Source organism: Trematomus bernacchii, unplaced genomic scaffold (assembly GCF_902827165.1).
Source record: "Trematomus bernacchii unplaced genomic scaffold, fTreBer1.1, whole genome shotgun sequence".
Taxonomy (NCBI): Eukaryota; Metazoa; Chordata; class Actinopteri; order Perciformes; family Nototheniidae; genus Trematomus; species Trematomus bernacchii.
Genome location: NW_022987742.1, coordinates 53,865 through 69,497, shown reverse-complemented (window position 1 = coordinate 69,497; position 15,633 = coordinate 53,865). Strand labels below are relative to the sequence as shown.

The 15,633-nt window shown below is 41.0% G+C and overlaps 1 protein-coding gene across 1 annotated transcript; it reads left to right on the top strand.

Annotated features, from left to right (window-relative positions):
• Positions 1 to 428: 428 nt before the first annotated feature.
• Positions 429 to 15,471, top strand: LOC117496395 (anionic trypsin-1-like). The gene is made up of 4 exons (XM_034148047.1): positions 429 to 485; positions 9,426 to 9,588; positions 10,655 to 10,793; positions 14,637 to 15,471. The coding sequence occupies exons 1-4, from the start codon at positions 431 to 433 to the stop codon at positions 14,790 to 14,792; spliced, it is 513 nt and encodes a 170-aa protein (XP_034003938.1). The 5' UTR covers positions 429 to 430; the 3' UTR covers positions 14,793 to 15,471.
• Positions 15,472 to 15,633: the final 162 nt, after the last annotated feature.

Genomic DNA, 15,633 nt, shown 5'->3' with positions numbered 1-15,633 from the left:
TGAGATTCCTCTGAACAAAACAGACCAAAAGACAATTTCAACAAAAGATGTGAACGAGGACAAGTCTCTGTATAAAAGGCAGCTGCAGAGCCCAGGTGAGCAGGCGGAGAATCTGCACAGGTAAGCTGATCATTTCTCTCTACGCTCAAAATGAATAACTTATATTCAGGGGTTACTCTCTAATAAATGGGTTAAAATTACGATACATTCAGTTTCCCAAGATCTAGCTTGGGTTGTAAACTTTTTGTTCCATTTTCGTAACTTAAATTAAATGAAAATATGTGCAAAACGCTTTGAGGGGTCAACTGAGAATAAATCTGGTGGCGGATTTCTTTTTTTTTTAACAATTTCTATGAATTGAAAACATATTTGGATCTAATGCGAAGTCATTAAAAGTCCAGTTTCTTTGTTACAGATGTTCAGTGAAAACATGTCGGCAGTGAGAGGCTGCGCTGTGCTGCTGCTTCTGGCCGTCGCCGTTTCAGGTTCGTTTTAATAACTATGTGCTTAATAAGATTTAAAAAAGAATACAGCTCGATAATAACAAGGTAGTTTAGCAGTTTCCAGGTAAGGGACAGAATTAAACTAATTATTTAAAGCAGGGGTGTCAAACTCAATTTCATGGCGGGCCACATTAGCATTATGGTTGCACTCAAAGGGCCGGTTGTAACTTTAAGACTATATAAAAATACATATATAAATATATAATATATATAAAATAATGTATTATATTCCATGATTGCCTCTGCATTGGATTATTTTGGGATAGGGTAATAGCTACATAATGAACTACGTCTGAAAGCAGAAGTCTAGGGCAAATCATTGCAAGTCTCTTCAGTGAGCATGGCACAAAATGATTTAAAAGAAAAGCCAAATTCTGGAAAAAAGTCAAAATGTAATAAAAGGAAGCGACATTTTGAAAAAAAAGTAACATTTTGAAATAAGGTCAAATTCTAAGAAAGTCAAATTTGAGATGCATTGTGGGACATGTAGTTTATGGGCAACGTGTTTCTGTAAATATGCATGTAACCGTATAATAAACATATTATATTCTTTGCAAGCTCTTGTGGGGCCACAGAAAATGAAGTCACGGGCCGGATTTGGCCCCCGGGCCTTGGGTTTGAAACCCCTGATTTAAAAGAAAGGTTTCAGCATTTTTCTACTGTTATTATACATGTTATTGCCTGTAATAAATAACAACAAAAACAGCACTATAATGAACAAAGATAACTCTAAAAGTTAATCTAAGTAAAAAAAAAAGGTTACATGTTCGGACATAATCCATAAACCTCAGAAAATAATGTTTTTAGATTAGATATTTAATTGACCCCAAGTTTTTTCCGACATTAAGACATAAGACCTTACACATGAACCATTAAGACATAACATGTAAAACCATTAATGATATAAATATCAACAGTAGAAAATAAACAAAAACAGTGATTATATAAACATATAAATTGTGAAGGAAATATACAGTATCTATAGAGTATAGATATTGAATACACAATATAAATATACAAGTATACAGAATTGAAGGTATTGTATCACACTCACTATACAATTAAAGGTGGGGTAGGCAGACCCGGCGCCAGAACAAATCTAAAGGGAGGGCATATGATTTTCATGGGAGGGCACACAAAACCGTCATGTGCTGCGGGCCTGCGGCACAATATATATCAAACAGCAAGGCCAACTCTGCATCTTTGTGCAGCGTATACTCAAACAGCGATAAGAAGAGCCCACTGCCTGACTCGGACATGCTGTAGAGTGAATCGTGGTCACCTCTGAGAGGGAGTTGGTTGACAGCTAAAAAAGCTATAATATCAACGACAGCTGACACGTAATAACGGTTCCGTGCCAGCTGATCTGTGTGCACCAAAGTACTAATTTCCTTATTTGTTTCCTCGCGTATCTGTCTCTCTCTCCACAAACTCTCACATGAAATGTGTTCTTTTGATGCGGCGGCATGTGTAGGAGTAGAATACCTCTGCTACGCGCCGTTCGTTGGATGAGGCTGGATCTCTATTAAATTAAGAAAGGAATTGAAAACACCGGAATCAAAAGTTACAACAATTATCTGAGTTTACTGGTAGGAAATCAAACACATATACAAGTTATACAGAGTACTCCGGGTACCCCGGGCTTTTAGATTTGTGATGCGATGCGGACAAATGCGTCAGGACCCGCCAACTCATCAAACCAAAAAGAAATTGGACTTCAGGTTTGTGATGCGATACGGACACAGTTCTCAGGACCTGCCACTCACCAAACCCAAAAGCAATTTTACACACACAAACGTCAGTATTTCTATCTGTCTTTGGGGCGGAGATTTGTCGATTCTTCCTTCCCACTTTTCTCCCAAGCGAATCAGAGAACCCCTGGGGAGGAGCTGTTTAAACTGACCACCTCCCCCAAGTGCCCTGACTGGCTGGATTCGCTTCTGGCCGGGTTCAATAGTTCTCTCCAGGACTTGAAATTCCAAAGTCCCCTAAGGTCAAAAGTCAATTCTTATCTCCGTCCCGATCTCCCCTCCCTACCTTTTCCAGGGGATCTTTTCCTATTTTACGATGTCTTTAACGACTTAGAAACAGCATCTGGCTCTTAGTGGTGATAAGGATCAATGTTGGTGTGTGAAACACAGAATCTCTGAGTCAGTGAGTTTGAAAGTGAGAATAACATTCCTATTCTATATATAATTACCCAAACCGTTGTGATTACATAAAACAGTTCAAACAATACATGTTTACTTCAATACAGTGTAGAATCATATCTTCTTACTTCAATCCCTCTTTTGATCTCACCTCACGAGATCAACATATAGCATTTGAAACATTACCACTGTCAATTTTCTTCTTACTGTGTCTGTCCCAACATTTATATAAACCCATCAGAAGTTGGGATATAGAGCACTTTAAACCTTTAGGAACAGTCCACAACAACAACTTATTATGACAGTGGAGGGAGAATAAAATATGTCTAAAAAGCAAAGTCCTTGTCAGCTGAGTCATCTTTACTCTTCCCTCAATGGTGGAACTGATGAGTCTAACACACAGTGAGCAGATACAAGGCACACAACAACAACCACATGTCACCAAAATGGCAATAAAAGTAGCCACAGAAATCAGAAAAGACATTATCATACTTTTCCCTCTTTTGGTAACACATAGTTCTGTAGAATAAAAAATACAAATCCCTTACATTATGGGATATAAAAATAAAGTTGAAAGTTCCTCAAAAAAAAATGGATTGTTCAGACAAAGTTCCACACCGGCTATATCAACCTGTTTTAGCGGGAAATGGAGTTCCCTGTGCCGTCTTGGTTTGCCATATCTTCGTCCCCCCAGCCCGCTGACGGCGGCTTCTGGGGTGCCTGCTAGAGAGATGTGGCCTGATTGTCCTCCCCCGGCCCGCTGATGGCGGCTTCCGGGTCGACTGTTGGAGAGATGTCCTCCCGATCCTCCTCCTCCGGACTGCTGATGGCGCCTCCTGGGTTGACTGCTGGAGAGATGTCCTGATCCTCCTCCTCCGGACTGCTGATGGCGCCTCCTGGGTCGACTGCCTTGACGAGAGCCAGATCTGTTCTGATGTCGTCCAGGGTCCTCGCGACGAGGGCCAACTCTGTCCTGATGTCGTCCAGGGTCCTCGCAGGTGTTTTTCCCGACCGCACACTGGCTCCAGTGGTACCAGTTGTCTCCCTTTCCATCTAGGCGAACGGCATGGGAGGTCCCCTCCAACCAGACGTAATCTGCTGTGTTGGCCTTGTGTTTCTCGGGTCCCCCTTTTGACGTCAGCAGCCTGTGTGGAGAAGTCTCATACCAAGCCCTTAAGTTGCTTTTGTATATGGTTTTGAAATCATCTCAAAAAATAAAAATCAAAAATAAAAATCAAAAATCCAAATAAAAATAAAAAATAGAACAAAAATAAAAATAAAACAAAAAAGGAACAAACTAACAAAACAAAAAATAACCAAAGCTAGATTATTTTAACTGTATCAATTTCTCTTAAAAGCAACAAATAAAACAAAACAAAAAATACCATAACTAGTATTTTTAAATTGATAAATTTCTCCTAAAAACGTAATAATCTCACATACATATTGTCTGATGTATATCCTATCCTTTTCCCCCTTTTACTGAAATAGAACGCCGTTAACGGTGTTCTTATTTTCAGAAACATCGAGCCTTATACATCAGTTATTTAATATCAGCTATATATTTATTATTACTATTACTTATATATCAGGCATGAAATGTCAGCCTTCTTCCATGATTGACCTCGTCTACATTATCTGACTTATATTGATACGTGTCTGTTTGTATTTATTTAATATACTGGGCAATTATTGATAACTTTTTGAATCTCCCTCTTTTCTTAACAACTTGAGGTATGGCTATTTTGAAATCTGACTTGGTTAAGAGATGATTTGTTTATCGGTGAAAGGAACACTCTTCCCCTCAATGGTGTGGGGGTGGATATTCAGGGAGAGTTCCTTACAATCTCCAGATCTTCCTCTCAGTGTAGAGGCCATAAAACCTTTTAATGGGCTCTGTGGTCTGTTCAGATTTAGATTTTCTTCCTCTCCAGAGGTCACGCCTGTCTTTGACCCTGTATGCTGCTTTGAGTCAGCAGCACCTCAGGACCGAGAAAGGGAGATCTCTTCTCAAAAGTGTAAGTTCCCTTTTGAGCAACATAGCAACACATTTAACACTCCCTGACTTGTTTGTAAAGCGTTCTTTAAGGCCTGAATCGAGTCTTCCGTTATGTAACGGAAAATCCCATTTCCAAAAAGGGTCAGTTTAATAGCCCTTATCATATTACCGCTCTGTGCTTGCATGCTAGGACCTATTGTCTTTGCCAGAGCTGCTGCTACTCTTTCTACATGTTTTAGCTCCATATTAGCAGGGTTCACTAACATGGTTGGTTGATCCAGTTTAAGATTTTTCAATATCTTCCATTACTATTTCCAACATTCCTTATCCCTGAATATCAGGTCTAACAATGTGTTTTCCTTTAGGAGTATTAGATGGGATACTCATAAGTGGCATTTGTGAGCCCTTATCTCCTTAGGGTGGAGGTAGGGTCTCAGACATTATACCACCTTCTCGTTGCTCTCTGTCTCTCAAGTATTACACAGATTTGACTTTAAAAAAAATCACACAGAGCTTCTCATACCTTATCATATCACATTCAGGCACATTTTTATTGTGCGATGTTTATTTCAACAGATAGCGTGACTTCCAGAAGTAGGCTTCTACAATCTCCTCACGGTGATTGCGACTTCAGGTCAAGAGTTAAAAACTCAGTCAACAAAATCTCTTTATCGTCACGTTTAATGAGCCTGATTATCCCCACAACAGTTTTGTGATGAGATACGGTCGTTCCAAATAATTAGTTGGAGGTCGCGTCTCTCTCCTCCTCTATCACCCACCATATAACAATTACAGAAATTTTATACATTTAAAGCACCACGAAAGGTAACCGCATTAATCAATCTTATCATGATCTGCGGGGAATGCAACCCTTTTTTACACCTTTTGCAGTCTTTAATTGACGCACTGCAAGCTAACCGCATTAATCAATGTTATTTTGACTTGCGGGGAATTTACCCCATACATCTTTTACAGCGTTACAGCGTTCGTTGTTAGTGGGTCATAGGACGGGACTGAATACCCGCCTCTTATGAGCACTTTTGTGCCTTAGGTAAGGACTGAACTACCCGACTCTAAGCACTAATAATCTAATTTAACTAGAATATGTATTGTATTTCCCACCGTGACTAAAAACACTGAGAACGCTGCTGACAACTCTAAAGTTTTAGTATAATCAATCACAGATTTTTGATATTCAAAACAGGTGTCTGCTCACCTTTTGTGTTATAGCGCGCTTGCAGTTGTCAACAGTGTCTCTTTGTCCTCCCCCTGGACTGGATTCTGTCCCCTGGCTGTCGGTGTTCCTTTCTAGAGATCAGCTCACAAACGTCGGGAGTCACCACTTGTAGGAGTAGAATACCTCTGCTACGCGCCGTTCGTTGGATGAGGCTGGATCTCTATTAAATTAAGAAAGGAATTGAAAACACCGGAATCAAAAGTTACAACAATTATCTGAGTTTACTGGTAGGAAATCAAACACATATACAAGTTATACAGAGTACTCCGGGTACCCCGGGCTTTTAGATTTGTGATGCGATGCGGACAAATGCGTCAGGACCCGCCAACTCATCAAACCAAAAAGAAATTGGACTTCAGGTTTGTGATGCGATACGGACACAGTTCTCAGGACCTGCCACTCACCAAACCCAAAAGCAATTTTACACACACAAACGTCAGTATTTCTATCTGTCTTTGGGGCGGAGATTTGTCGATTCTTCCTTCCCACTTTTCTCCCAAGCGAATCAGAGAACCCCTGGGGGGGAGCTGTTTAAACTGACCACCTCCCCCAAGTGCCCTGACTGGCTGGATTCGCTTCTGGCCGGGTTCAATAGTTCTCTCCAGGACTTGAAATTCCAAAGTCCCCTAAGGTCAAAAGTCAATTCTTATCTCCGTCCCGATCTCCCCTCCCTACCTTTTCCAGGGGATCTTTTCCTATTTTACGATGTCTTTAACGACTTAGAAACAGCATCTGGCTCTTAGTGGTGATAAGGATCAATGTTGGTGTGTGAAACACAGAATCTCTGAGTCAGTGAGTTTGAAAGTGAGAATAACATTCCTATTCTATATATAATTACCCAAACCGTTGTGATTACATAAAACAGTTCAAACAATACATGTTTACTTCAATACAGTGTAGAATCATATCTTCTTACTTCACATGTCTTAGCAGTCCTTTATCAGTCTGTAATGCGTGTTTCCAGTCGCAAAAACCTTTGACAGTAAAAGCCGCATCAGATGAAGACGTATTTACTTTAAACTGTTTACAGGGGAAACAAAAGGCTGCGTCTGCTTTTAGCGAATATTCAAGCCATGGTCTGTTGTTGTACCATGCAGTGGCAACAGTGCGCTTCTTTCCTGAAAACAATCTCCCTGAATAACGATCCAGTTTCACCTGGTTGGGTTTATTAACCCCAAGATCATCTGGGGCTGTTGGTCTTTGAGCGTACCAATAGTACCTGTTGATGTGCTGCAAGATAGCGTCTGTAGTGGAGGCACCGGCACGGAGGAGGAGGATGCTGGCGGGTGTGGTACAGGGTGTGGCAACGCAGGTGGTGATGGTAGGGGCACAAGGAGCTGTGCCTCGGAGGACAGCGTTGGTGGCGCCCGCCTTGATGAGTCAAGGATTGGGCTCGCTAACTCAGCCCCGGGGTTTGCCGAGGTCAAGCTTGTGACATTAAGGCGTGCTGCTGCAACGGCAGGTGCAGGGTCGCCAGCAGCACCATCGGCTGCAGTTCTTTCATCGCTATTTCGTTTTATTAAATCCTTAGACCTTTTAAGCCAATTTCTGATGTCCATTTTGTAATTCAAACAGAAATGGGAGTCTACACAAGCCCCCAGGAAGTGCGCCGGACTCTGATGAAAATATTCGTGCTGGCCAAACGGCGGTACTACACTTCCTTTTGGTTGCCAGGCCCGGAAACACTTTTTCCCATTGACTCACATGGGGAAAGAGTGGTCTGTAAATCGTTGGATAATTTTTTTTAAACTAAATAAACTACCCAGTATGAACACTTGTATAGCCCTTATTAAAAACATTCGTTCCTCAAGTTGTAAAATGTGCTAATAACGTTATTCTGAGAGTTATTTCCCTCTGCATTATGAACGCGCATCTAACCCACGGGACCGCGCCGCCCGGCACGTTCATGTTACGTGTTCAGCACTACATGCGTTTATCTTTACCCATGGATGTACAATAAGAACGGACCCATATCGCCTTACTGCCAGCCCACGGAGCTGTAATAATGGATATATTGCACATGTTTGCTGTAATTCATCATTTGTAAAATATTATACTACATGGGCTGTATGATTAAATCTTGTACCGTAAATGTTGTATTAAATAAAGTTAATATTACCGACGTAGATTAACGTCCCTGTAGCTTCTTATTGCACTAAGAAGCTTATTGCACTGTGTATATATATATATATATATATATATATATATATATATATATATATATATATATATACAGTGCAATAATTCTTTCATGCTAAATGAAGCTCTGTTGCTTGGATATCACTAGATCCTGTTACAGCGTAATATAAAAGTACATAACGATTGATGTGTAAATTAGCATAATTACTAGCTAACCGCTAGCTGCTAACTCCTGCCTCGTTAATATCAAATCTATCATAACAAACATTACCATGCTGTCATGAACGTGCGGTGCTGTTACGTGTACGCAAATTGACGTGCTTAATGTGAACGAGCATTTTGGGGGGCATGGTTAAAGTTGCGCATGCGCTATGAGCGCACATACGGGTACTTCTCAGGCATGCTGGGTAAGCTGTGACGTTTCGCTCTCTCAAAAGTTGGGCCATTTTATCATAATGCGCGAATGAGCAACTCTCATAGGAATGAATGAGGCCCCGCCTCCCACGCTGTATCCAGTTCTTATTATACATCCATGAGTCTACAGAATGCACAATAAACAACAGCCTTCCATCTGTGCACAAACTTATCTCGTGCCCTCATTGGTCATGTGCGCGTTCGTGTGTGTTGGAGGAGGGGCTCTGGAAGGAAGTGGCAGATTGTCTCCGGTTGTGTATTTTCAAATTCTAGCGCACTCGAGCCGGTTTCTCAAACTTACCTACCCTACCTTTAACATTTGAGTTATCAGATTAATTAAAGTTTTAAATCCAAATGATTTGTTTTATATTTGGACTTTACTTATAAATCAAACCCCCAATTAAAATAAAACGTTCCTCCTAATTTATATCAGAATTAGAATTTCTTTATGAATCCCACAGCGGGACATTTACAGTGTTTTAGAAAAAGGGACAAAGCAGGTATGAAGGCAAGCAAGAATGAAATAGCATGTTAAATATAGAGAAAAGCACACGTTAGGGATCACAGATAAAGTGAGTAGTGAATAGCTGAGTGAACATTTTAAGGTTTGAGATGCTATAAAAATGATGTTTTAAGATAAGATAAGATAAGAAGGACTTTATTGATCCCAATATGGGAAATGTTTGCGTTGCAGCAGCACAAAAAGACAAGTCATTGTACATTAAAAATGAAAAGACTAGAAATAAAAATTCCAAAATGTAAACATCTAAATAAAAATAAAATGTACATGTTGAAATTCAAATTTAGAGTAAGAAAATACAGTAGATTAGCCAAAATACGTGTATACATTGCACATTACAGGTGTTTAGAAGAAGATCCCAGGAGTCTGTATTCCTTTCGGAGCACTTTTAAATATGTCCCCTATGAATTGGTGTGTTGCTGTTCCTGTTGACCTGCATTACCCCGCCCTTTCTCCCAAACAGTCCCGCCTGCAGAGGGCAAACCAGCGAGGATCATCGGGGGGCAGGAGGTGGTGCCGTACTCTGTCAAATACCAGGCCTCCCTGCAGTATAAAGGGAGGCATTACTGCGGGGGGACGTTGGTTCACCCCCAGTGGGTGGTGTCGGCCGCCCACTGCTGGAGGCCGTGAGTACTGCACACACTCACAGTTTTAAAGGTCTCCTATCATGCAGAATGCACTTTTGTATGTCTTTTATACATAACTATGTGTCCCCGGTGTGTCAGGAGACTCACAAAGTGATGTCTTCTCTACATCACCATGTGTCCCCGGTGGGTCCCCGGTGTGTCCCCGGTGTGTCCCCGGTGTGTCAGGAGACTCTCAAAGTGTCAGGAAATAAACCCCTCTCTCTTTTCCTCCGTACCCACATCTCTAAAAACGGGGGAACAACGGAGCTGATCCAGATTTGCTGCGTCATGACCACATTACTAAAATGTGGGCGGGCTTTACACCCACGGGCCAATCAGAAACGTTGCTGTCAGAAACAATGAGACGTGTTCTGGAAGTAATATGGTCTGTGTTTACATTAGCATGCTAACACTCAGAGCTAACCTGTACTGGAGAGAGCATGTGTGAAGAAGCAGGAAATCAAAAGGAAGTCACCTTGTGGTAAACCTGAGAGAGAGAAAGAGTTTGAGCTCCATACTGTTTCAGAGAGAATCCTTCATGTGGTTTGGAACATGATATGGAGTTTAGTCACGGCAGCATTTAGCGGAGTTTCTGCTGGGAGAGTTCTCCTGATGAGATCTACTCTCTCTCTAAAGCTACTGACCCAGAATCTGTTTGGTATTTTGAGCAAAACACTTCAGAGACATGTTTTTTATATATTTATATATATATATATATATATCTATAATAGGATACCTTTAACCTGCAGGTGCATGGGGTCAAATATTCAACTGACAGATATCACCATGAAACTTCACCACTTCATTACTGACATTAAGACAGTTATCTTTTATATTACAAGTTTTCTGACAGGTTGTGTTTAAATATGCTAATGAGGCGTTACGTGATGCTAACTGTTGGTGAGTTTAGGATAAATCTACAGACACTTCAGTCAGTGGAATAAACTCCTGGATGAGCATTTAGAGGCTTTCTTTCTCCTCGTCTGACAGAAGACATGCTGTGGAAGATAAGTAGAATCAGAGTGATCCGGATATGTTAATATCAGGTGAGTTGCTGTGTGTGCAGGAGCGGGCTGATCCAGGTCGTCCTGAGCGAACACAACCTGAACAAAGTGGAAGGGTTTGAGCAGGTTTTTAACGTCTCACAGATTCATCTCCACGGATTTAACTACCGGACGTTCGACAACGACATCATGCTCCTCAAGGTGAGCGGCGCTAAAGTCCAGCTCTTTGCCTACAATACAAATAAATGATCAAATGTTTAATCATATCGCACTGTGCACGAAGAGCTTCTTACTAAAATCTATTACCTGATTTAAGGAACTTACTGTCACATGCACGGCTCCCCTCTCTCTGTGCACCAATTCTCTGGCTTCTGTCACGTGCACTGCCTCTCTCACCCTTGTGCACTTTCTGGCCCGTCACATGCACGGCTCCTCTCTTACTCTCTGGCTCCTGTCACGTGCACGTCTCATCTTTATCCGTGCACTAACCTTTGACCCGTCACATGCATGGCCCTTTCTCTTTGCCATACTCTCTGGCTCCTGTCACGTGCACTGCTCTCTGGCTCCTGTCACGTGCACTAACTCTCTGGCTCCTGTTATCCGCAGCGGGAAGGACTCCTGCCAGGTACTGTTCTGTTTCTATGAAGCACCGTTTATCACGGGGCTTTGTTAAGGAAAAGAGAACCCGACATGGGGATCAAGACCCTGACGCAGAGATGTCAAAAGTACATCCTTTACTCAAGTAGAAGTACAGATACTCGTGTTTAAAAATACTCTGGTAAAAGTAGAAGTACGGACTAAACTTCTTTAGTCAAGTAAAAGTAAAGAAGTATGTGCTTTGATTTGTACTTAAAGGGGACCTATCATGCAAAATGCACTTTTTGATGTATTTTATACATAAATGACAAATGACATGTAATACACGTGTCCCCGGTGCGTCCCCGGTGTGTCCCCGGTGTGTCCCCGGTGTGTCTCCGGTGCGTCCCCGGTGCGTCCCCGGTGCGTCCCCGGTGCGTCCCCGGTGTGTCCCCGGTGTGTCAGGGAACTCACGCAGCGTCAGAAAATAAAACCCTCTCTCTTTTCCTCCGAACCCAAATCTCTAAAAACGGGGGAACAACGGAGCTGATCCAGATGTGCGTCCGATATGACGTAATATCTGAAATGTAGGCTAGCTTTACACTCACGGCCCTATCAGAAAGTTGCTATCAGAAACAATGCCCGACTGTTTTGGACGTAATATGGTCGGTGTTTACATTAGCATGGCTAACACTCAGAGCTAACCTGTACTGGAGAGCATGTGTGTGAAGAAGCAGGAAATAAAAAGGAACTCACCTTGTGGTATAACCGGCAAGAGAGAAAGCCTTTGAGCTCCATACTGTTTCAGAGAGAATCCTTGATAATCCATGATATGGCGTTTCATCACGGCAGTATTTAGTTTAGACAGTAGCTGCCAGGTCCCGCATGAGCTCAGACCCCTCCTTTTTTATTTTTTAAAGCTTTATACCCCAAATCAGCACTTTAGAAACAGGAAGTGAAATAGAGGGATATGAGGCATGGCTAGAATGATCTGTTTGGTATTTTTTGTTGGTAGCAAAACACTTCATAGACATGTTTTTTATATATTTGTATATATCTGAGACCTATGCTATTGCCTACAAATAGCATGATAGGTGACCTTTAGGTAAAAAGTACCCATAACTAGCAGCTGTTTTAAAGAGTACCTGACCTCCCTTTATATTAATAGAACAATAATGTCATTGTTAGCTAATGAATGTTTCCATGCTGAACAACGGCAACATGACAACGTTTTCATTGGTCCCTCTTCTTTAGAGAAGACCAGGAAAGACCTCGTCCTGGCGCTGAGCCAGAGCAACAGACTGATCCAGAGTCAGTTTACTCTGTCAGCCAAAGTGAAGAGGCATGCATTAAATATCAAAGATAAACATTACACAAATTACAATTTACAAAAGTACACATCCAGGTGGACAACAAGTACAGTTACAGTATTGTTTAGCATAAGTATAGAATATAAAAGTGTGATAGCAGCCAGATAACAGTAGGGAGAAGTACTCAGATCTAGTTCTTTAGTAAAAGTAGAAGTACTCAGATCTTGTTCTTTAGTAAAAGTAGAAGTACTCAGATCTAGTTCTTTAGTAAAAGTAGAAGTACTCAGATCTTGAGTAAAAGTAGAAGTACTCAGATCGTGTTCTTGAGTAAAAGTAGATGTACTCTGATCTTGTACTTGAGTAAAAGTAGAAGTACTCAGATCTTGTACTTGAGTAAAAGTAGAAGTACTCAGATCTTGTACTTGAGTAAAAGTAGAAGTACTCAGATCTTGTACTTGAGTAAAAGTAGAAGTACTCAGATCTTGTACTTGAGTAAAAGTAGAAGTACTCAGATCTTGTACTTGAGTAAAAGTAGAAGTACTCAGATCTTGTACTTTAGTAAAAGTAGAAGTACTCAGGTCTTGTACTTGTGTTAAAGTAGAAGTACTTAGATCTTGAGTAAAAGTAGAAGTACTCAGATCTTGAGTAAAAGTAGAAGTACTCAGATCGTGTTCTTGAGTAAAAGTAGAAGTACTCAGATCTTGTACTTGAGTAAAAGTAGAAGTACTCAGATCTTGTACTTGAGTAAAAGTAGAAGTACTCAGATCTTGTACTTGAGTAAAAGTAGAAGTACTCAGATATTGTACCTGAGTAGGAATACTCTGTTACAGTAAAAGTCCTGCATTCAAAATGTTCCTCAAGTAAAAGTAGAAAAGTATTCTCATCAAAATATAGTGAAAGACAGTAAAAGTATTCATTGTGCAGATTGGTCCATTTCAGAATAATATATATGATATGTTTTATAATGATTGATCATGAAAGTGTTCTCAAAGCTGGTAAAGGTGCAGCTAGTTTGAATGACTTTGTATACTGCAGGGTAGCTTGTGGATTTACTCCAGGTGGAACTAAAGTCTGATTTAACACTTGATTATATTTCACATCATTCATCCACATCTGTGAAGTAACTAAAGGTATTAAATACATGTAGTGGAGTAGAAGTACACCATGTACCTCTGAACTGTAGTGGAGTAGAAGTACACCATGTACCTCTGAACTGTAGTGGAGTAGAAGTACACCATGTACCTCTGAACTGTAGTGGAGTAGAAGTACACCATGTACCTCTGAACTGTAGTGGAGTAGAAGTACACCATGTACCTTTGAACTGTAGTGGAGGAAAAGTACACCATGTACCTCTGAACTGTAGTGGAGTAGAAGTACACCATGTACCTCTGAACTGTAGTGGAGTATAAGTACACCATGTACCTCTGAACTGTAGTGGAGTAGAAGTACACCATGTACCTCTGAACTGTAGTGGAGTAGAAGTACACCATGTACCTCTGAACTGTAGTGGAGTAGAAGTACACCATGTACCTCTGAACTGTAGTGGAGGAAAAGTACACCATGTACCTCTGAACTGTAGTGGAGTAGAAGTACACCATGTACCTCTGAACTGTAGAGGAGTAGAAGTACACCATGTACCTCTGAACTGTAGTGGAGTATAAGTACACCATGTACCTCTGAACTGTAGTGGAGTAGAAGTACACCATGTACCTCTGAACTGTAGTGGAGTAGAAGTACACCATGTACCTCTGAACTGTAGTGGAGTAGAAGTACACCATGTACCTCTGAACTGTAGTGGAGGAAAAGTACACCATGTACCTCTGAACTGTAGTGGAGTAGAAGTACACCATGTACCTCTGAACTGTAGAGGAGTAGAAGTACACCATGTACCTCTGAACTGTAGTGGAGTATAAGTACACCATGTACCTCTGAACTGTAGTGGAGTAGAAGTACACCATGTACCTCTGAACTGTAGAGGAGTAGAAGTACACCATGTACTCTCTGAAGTGCAGTAGAAGTACACCATGTACCTCTGAACTGTAGTGGAGTAGAAGTACACCATGTACCTCTGAACTGTAGTGCAGTAGAAGTACACCATGTACCTCTGAAATGCAGTGGAAGTACACAGCAGCATGAAGGTGTCTCTCTTTGCCCTCAGGGGGACTCCGGGGGGCCTCTGATCTGTGACGGGCAGCTGGAGGGCATCGTGTCCTGGGGAATCAGCTGCGCTAACCCCTACTTCCCCGGGGTCTACACCAAAGTGAGGAACTACGTGGGCTGGATCCAGAGGGTCATCGCTACGTTCTCTCCATGAAGACATGCTGCACACACCATGCTACACTCACTCTGTGGAAACACTTGATCACATTCTTCCTGAGGGTTTATTATATTAGTGACTCCACACTGTGGAGCATAGAGCCATGGTTATCTGTCTCTTAGATAGTTAGACCTGTATTTATTACAATTCATGGGTTTTCATTCAATGTTCTTATGGAGAAATCAGATGAAGAAATAAATAGTGGTGGACTGACATGTGTTTTAAAATGGACGATATTGTGTTTTTTCTTTTGCATCTGATACCAATTCAATAATAATGAGACACAAACTACTTTAGAAGGTGTGCATTGCATTCAATTGAATTAGATTAATAAACAGTGTCAGTGGAAAGGGGCTCACTCAGATGTTTAAATAAATACATAATCAGAAAATTCTCACTTTTTAGAAAATCTCAAAATTCTCACTTTTTCCGATAATTTCCAAATTCGCACTTTCAGAAAATCAAAAACGGTTATTTTGAAAATCTCAGAATTTTGGCACTTTTGTGTTTTTATGTCATCGTTTCTGAAGCTGCAGCACATTTCTCATAGTGGAAGTGTTTTGAGGCGTTTGGATCTGTCGGCCACCGTAGAAACAGAAATGTTTTCTTGGAGGTGTTTTTTTTGTCTAATAAAATGTCTTTGAGATGCCAGCTTCAGATTTTGTCTAGCTTTTTATTGTTATTTATTATTTAGAGGACACACTTTCATCACACTCTCTGTGCCTGGTTTAAGAACCACAATGGCTCCTGAATCATTTCAGTGGTAACTGGGTTTAAAATAAAGCTGATTGTTACACATTGTTCTGTCGGGGTTCTGTTCAGAGAACAATCCTCTCCT